Here is a 6,653-nt window from a genome sequence, read left to right as displayed (position 1 = left end):
CTTTACCCATCTAGGGCACAAGTGGACAAGAACTCAGGGAGCAAGACATACACCCAGGTGCTTGACTCCTTTCAAGGTGTTCATACCCCCCACCGCTTCGCCAAAATGCATGCCTTTCCACCTGAATTCCAAACCAACTGACAGACAAAAGCATGAGACAGATGGGGAGCAAAATACCAGCTTTCTTCCTTCATAAAAGCTGGGGACATGGTTTGGATGTGTGTCAAAAAATAATTCATCAATCTGAACCCCAGAACTGGGCTTATCCACAAGGCCCAAGGCTGTTCCAATCAACCACACACATTCCCCACACCCCAGACCACTGTCCCTGTGCACGGGAGCTCAGAGGAGCACAGAGCCCTGGCCCCTCCAGTGGGATGAGCCCAGGGAGACGCACCAAGGAGCAGACTCACCTTCACAGAACTCCCAGCCTCAGAGTCTCCCCAGGAAGAAGGGAGGGCAGGGGGGCCAGGAGTCCTGCTGACTGATGGTCCACCTCCCAGAAAGGGACATTGGTGTGGGGCCTGAGTGCTCCCACTTGGGTCCCAGATGTCCCTCCTCTCCATTTCTGCATCCGCAGAGGTGCCAGGTCTTCATCCTCTGGGCCAGTGGCTGCTGATGCTGTTCCCTCCGATTCCTCCTGCCCCTAAATTCTTGGGTCCAGGACTCTCTGCCTGCTCTTTGAAACAAACCCTGTCCCCACAGGGTCTCCCAGGCTGGAGACTCAGCCCACTAGTGTGGTCTGAATGGAAGCTCCTCCTGGTAAAGCTAAGGAAGCCAGTCCCTGGTTGTGTTCTCTGCCCCCTATCCCTTTTCAGTCACTACCTCTCCTGTTCTCCAGGTTTCCAGGCACTGTAGCTAGGCTATTTTCCTGTTTTTGGAGTCAGTGCTCAAACAAGAACACTCCTGGGGGCTGGCCCTGCCCCTCCCCATGGGTCCTCCTCCCCTTGCCTCCTGGTCCTGACTGTCCCTTTTTGTCCTCCATTCCTGCTGCTACATGTCCTGATGGCTGAGAACTACTGTGGGGCTGCAGAAGGAGGGAGGCATGTCTGAAAACACTCAGAAAGTTAGTTTCACTTCTAATTTCCCTGTTGGGGAGGAGCTCTCCCCGGGTGATTGATAGTACACACTTCCTGCTCAGGGCTGGGCAGCCACACTAGACACAGGCTGGGGACACAGGAAGGCTCCAGGCCCAGAAAGGGCCCAGGGCAAGACGATGGCCAGTGAGGGCACAGACCTCAGCACCAGGTCAGTCTCTGTCTCCCTTCCTTTAACTTTCTCTCAGGTTGTACTGCTGCTTTAGTGTGTGTCATTGGACACTCCTCTAAACCTTGACCTCATCTTGCTTTACAAGAACACTGACGTGCAATGTAATGAAATGCAGGAATACTAGTGAAGGAATCAAAGTTTTAACTGCAAAGGGACAGCTGCTGGTATGAGTGCAGCTGCCACAACTCACAGGACTCTTGTCTTACAGCTACTGCTCAGCTGTGGGCCATCTGGACTCGACTGTCCTTTCTGATGCAATTTGTTATTTTCTCATGAACTCTGAACCCTCTCGTTTCCCTCCGGACCCCTCTGCCTTCAGGTTTTTTCAAACAGGGTACTTTAGAAAATATAAAATTCTGGGTGCCTTGGTCTCATACCTGAGCTAAGGACGGGTCAGTGCCAGGCCTATTCCCATCTCTGGCTGGGGCTCTGGACTCTCCCTCCAGGGATCTTGATCTAAGGGAGTAAAAGAAAAAGAAAGGGCCAAGACATGAAAGACTAGTGCAGGCTGAATATTTTCATCTGTACTTTCAATTTCTGCTCTGTAATGGGTTATACCTCTGACAAGGCAAAGGCCAGAAATCCTATCTTTTTCTCTATTAATGGGTCAGAAATAACATTACTTAATATGTTTAACCTTTTTTTAATAGAAAAGAATTACATTTTACATTCTTGCTCATAAAATTTCAAATGACATGTAAGTGTGTAGAGGGGAAAGTCCCCTTCACTTGCCACCTGCCTAAAGCTGTCAGTCCCTGTCTTTTGAGTGTTGTGGGCACAGAATTCCATGTCTCTTTCTCTGTGTTTACACATATAACTGATTTTCCTAAATACATAATTTGTGTTTTGTTTTTTAACAAAGAGGATTATATTATATATGCTATTTTGCATTGTTATTTTAGTAGTGAAAACATTAAAGATTTTTTCACGTGAATGAACATACAGATCTCCTCCTTCTTTTTTAAAGCTGCATACTACTCCATGGAATCAATATGCCCTAATTTTTTTAAATAAGTTTTATTTTTTAATTTTTTAAATTCTTTATTGTTTAAAGTATTACATATAGTATTACATATGTCTCCTTTTTCCCCCATTAACCTCTCCCCAGCCACGCCCACCCCCCACACACATCCTTACCCCCCTAGTGTCTATGTCCGTTGGTTATGCTTATATGCATGCATACAAGTTGTTTAGTTGATCTCGTATGCCCGGCCTCCCTCCCCTGCCTTCCCTCTGAAGTTTGATGCTTTTCTGTTCAATGCTTCTCTGTCTCTGGAGCTATTTTTGTTCATCAGTTTATGTTGTTCATTATTTCAACGTATGAGTGAAATCCTGTGATGTTTATCTTTCTCCAACTGTCTTATTTCGCTTAGCATAATGCTCTCCAGTTCCATCCATGCTATTTCGAGTGATAAGAATTCTTTCTTTTTTATAGCAGCATAGTATTCCATTATGTACATGTACCACAGTTTTTTAACCCACTTATCTGCTGATGGACACTTAGGCTGTTTCCAAATCTTAGCTATTGTAAATTGTGCAGCTGTGAACAAAGGGGTGCATATGTCCTTTCTAATTGGTGTTTCCGATTTCTTAAGCTATATTCCTAAGTGGGATTACTGGGTCAAATGGGAGTCCCATTTTTAATTTTTTTAAGAAACTCCATACTGTTTTCCACAGTAATATGCATAATTTTTAAACCATTCTCTTCCATTGACAGATACTTAGGTCATTTCAACATGCTGTTATAACAGCAATTATGTATTTCTCTTTTTTGCGTGTATATACACTAGAGGCCCAATGTACAAAATTCGTGCAAGAATGGGCCTTCCTTCCCTCAGGTGCCCTGCTGGCACAGGCTTCTGGCACCTGAGACCCGGGCTTCCCTCAGGCCCTGGCTTTGTCTGGAAGGACGTCTGGAATGACGTCTGGAATGATGTCTGGTCTAATTAGCATATTACCCTTTTATTATTATAGATATATGAATTTGTCTGTGTCACTAACCAAAAAATCAAATTGTTGAGGCAAAGAATACTAATACTTATGTATTTACATATTCTGCCAAGCTGCCTTTCTAAGGAACTAAACCAATATATTCTGCTAGCAATAGCGAATGAAATGAATCATCTCCCAACACCCATTTTCACAGATTCATTTAGTTAATTTGCATTTTCTGATTACATGGGAGGTGGAGGTGTTTTGTGTCTATTGTTCATTTAAATTGCCTCTTATGTGAGTTGCTGGCTTATTTATTGCCAGTGCTATTAGTTGAAGAGATTGTCCTTTCTTTGATGATAAGGGAGGGTTTGTTAAATATTATGAAAGTTACAAATTTACTTTCCTTTTCTTTAATTTTGTTTATGGTGACTTCTACTTATAAAGCTTGAAATTTGAAGACTTATTATAATATTGTTTTTTATAAGATAAATACACCCTGGTTATCCTATCTAATAAAAGGGTAATATGCAAATTAACTGTCACTCCATCATAAAGATGGCAGTGCTCATAGCCACAAGATGGCAGTGCCCAGTCCTCTCAGCCCCACCGGAGTTCCCCAGAGTCCCCGGGGGAGGAGGGAGTGTTGCTGCTGAGAGCGTGAGCGGCTACGAGACAAGTGTTCTGCGCCCGGCCATGGATGGGCCTCTGGGCCGTGGACAGCCTCTAGGTAGCAGGTGCAGAGCAGCCAGGCCCCACAGAAAGCTACTGGCGCACGGATTCATACGCAGGGCTACTAGTTATGAATAAATAGAAGTGATGCTGAAAGTTACTGGTGAATTCCATGCACACCATCTTCAACCATAGTTCTCATGTTCTTAAGGTGGCAGAGTCAACTCTATCTTTACTTCAGTGAAAGTTTTTTCTCTACTATCTTCAAAAATGTATTCTTATTTAATTTTGGGACAAAACTATTCTTCCATTGGTGCAACTTTAGCCTTCACAGCTTTACCTGTTCCTAATAAATCTTCTCTTTCTCTCTTTACTTTCTGTTGTCTCAAACGTTTCTTCTATAAGAGTTATTTAATTTTTAGTTATTTTTTTGTTTCTTGTTATATCTAACTAGAGGCCCAGTGCTCAACATTTGTGCACCTGGGGAGGGGTGGAAGAAGGGGTCCCTCAGCCCGGACTGCACCCTTTCATAGTCTGCAGCCCTCAGGACTCTGCATTCCTTAGGGCTGCCACAGAGGTGGGAGAGACTCCTGCCACCACCGCTGCACTCACCAGCCATGAACTTGGCTTGTGGCTGAGAGGCACTCACCCTGTGGGAGTGGACTGACCACCAGGGTCAGCTCCTGCGTTGAGCATCTGCCCCCTGGTTGTCAGTGCATGTCATAGCAACCAGTCGTTCCACCGTTCGATCAATTTGCATATTACCTTGTTATTAAATAGGATATTTTTTTAAGTTGGTTGGATTTTTTTTGAGGGGGTGTCTTAATTTCCCTCAATAGCTCTGCAAGCTCTAGTTTTTAATGGTCACAGAACTAATTTTATTTTTTAACGTTATGCAAGCTTGACTATAAACCACACGTTATTTTATCAGCCCATCGGTGCACAGTTACTTTATTTAGTTGTTTCTGTGATATTAAGTGCTTTGGTGATGTCTTCCTCACCCTTTGGGTTATTCCTCCAGATTGACCCTGTCTGCAGTTTGGTGCCTGTGTTGCTTCACTTTCCTTCTATTTATTTATTTATTTATTTATTTATTTATTTATTTATTTACTAGAAGCCCAGCGCACGAAATCACCTGGCCCCGCCCACCCATGCCAGTCTTTGGTCATTACAGCATTATGGCCACTGGGTTTTTATCTATATAGATTTATTTATTTATTTATTTATTTATTTATTTGTTTGTTTGTTTATTTTTCATCACCATTTATCCCCTCTATGTCCTCTTCACCTCCAACCATCCCTGAATACCCCACTCCCCAATCACCACACTTGTATTGCTACACTCTCTTTCTCATGTGCCTGCCATGGTTTTATAGCCCATTTCAGTCGTGCTTGACTTAGACAGCTCTCCCCTCTTCCCCAGTTTGCACTGTCCTCATCTGCGTTAACCATCCTTTTCCCCTCTGCTCTGCACTACTGCCCTTTCATTACCCAGGGGCCACATGAGCAGAGTCTGTTATGCGCTCTCTCTTCTCTGCCATTGGCCCACAAGTGTCTCTCCTTGTGCCTCACGGACTGTCATAGCTCCACATGAACTCTTGACAGTTGGTAGAGTACATCTCCCCATCCTCTTTCCTTCTTCAAAGTTCATGACCCTTTGCATCTCCAAATCAGCATGTCTAAATCTTATTTGGATTTTTTTTTAGGATTGTAATGATTCTATGGATTGATTAAAAGAGATTTGTCATCTGTATAATATTGTGTATTCTATCTCATTGATATGGCATATGTATACTATTAATTAAAAATATTTTCTGATAAAATTTATATTTTTTTCCTTCTGCTAGATTTATTATAAATACTTGATATATTTAGGCTATTAAATCTACACAATTTAATAAATTGAGCTTTCTAGCTGTTTGTTATTAATATATAAAAATAAATTAAAATTTTGCCAAATTCTTTCTAATTCTAATGACTTTGGAGAAATATATACATATTAATTTACATAATATCCTTATAATGACAGTTTTGTTTCTACAAATGTGATTCTTACTAGAACACTTATTATTTCTTTTTCTTGCCTGTGTTGGCCAGGACTTCCAGTATTATGGTGAATACGAGTAATAATAGTAATCATCTGTACCTTAAGCACAATCCCAAAGGGAAAGCCTTTCTCATTGTACCATTATGGATAATGTTTGCTGTGGGTTTTCTTTTTTAATATGGAAACTTGCACAGATTAAAGTTTTGTAGTTGGCATCTGGTATTTTCAATGTTTGAGGTGTTTCTCATCCTGTTTTCTATTTTTTCTGCTATTCTCACTTGCAAACATTTTTTTAAATAAATGATTGTTTTGGAATAATTTTATATTTACATTAAAGATGTGAAGTTACTACAGAACTTTCTGTATACTGCACACCTACTTTCATTTCCTGTGATGTTATCCTTTTGCACTATTATGGTATTATTTTCAAAACTGAAAAGCCAACATGGGTACATCAGTGTTAACTAAACCACAGACTTTTTTGTTCATTTGTTTTGTAAATTGCAACTTTTTTTAATTTTTAAATTATAATATATATTCAATATTACTGTGTATTAGTTTCAGATGTACTGTATAGTAGTTAGACAATCATATACTTTACAAAATGTTCCCACTGATATTTTCAGTATGCAACTATCACCAGACATAGTTATTATATTACTAGTGGCCCAATGCATGGATTCATGCACATTGAAAGGAAATTAATTAGAAGAAATATTTTAATATCACTATT

General features: G+C 41.2%; 1 protein-coding gene across 2 annotated transcripts in view; it reads left to right on the top strand.

The window, feature by feature from the left end:
- The first annotated feature begins 1,152 nt into the window (after positions 1-1,152).
- The window catches only part of LOC103303198 (nuclear body protein SP140-like protein), a 68,751-nt gene continuing 63,250 nt past the window's right edge, over positions 1,153-6,653 (top strand). For both annotated transcript variants that reach the window (XM_054722783.1, XM_054722782.1), the window contains exon 1: positions 1,153-1,248. In XM_054722783.1, coding sequence (XP_054578758.1) covers positions 1,217-1,248 — 32 coding nt within the window. In that variant the 5' untranslated portion in view covers positions 1,153-1,216. The remainder of the gene's footprint in view (positions 1,249-6,653) is intronic.

The sequence above is a fragment of the Eptesicus fuscus genome, chromosome 11, assembly GCF_027574615.1.
Source record: "Eptesicus fuscus isolate TK198812 chromosome 11, DD_ASM_mEF_20220401, whole genome shotgun sequence".
Classification (NCBI taxonomy): Eukaryota; Metazoa; Chordata; class Mammalia; order Chiroptera; family Vespertilionidae; genus Eptesicus; species Eptesicus fuscus.
The sequence above is the reverse complement of the archived record's forward strand: the minus strand, read 5'-3'. Positions and strand labels throughout refer to the sequence as shown.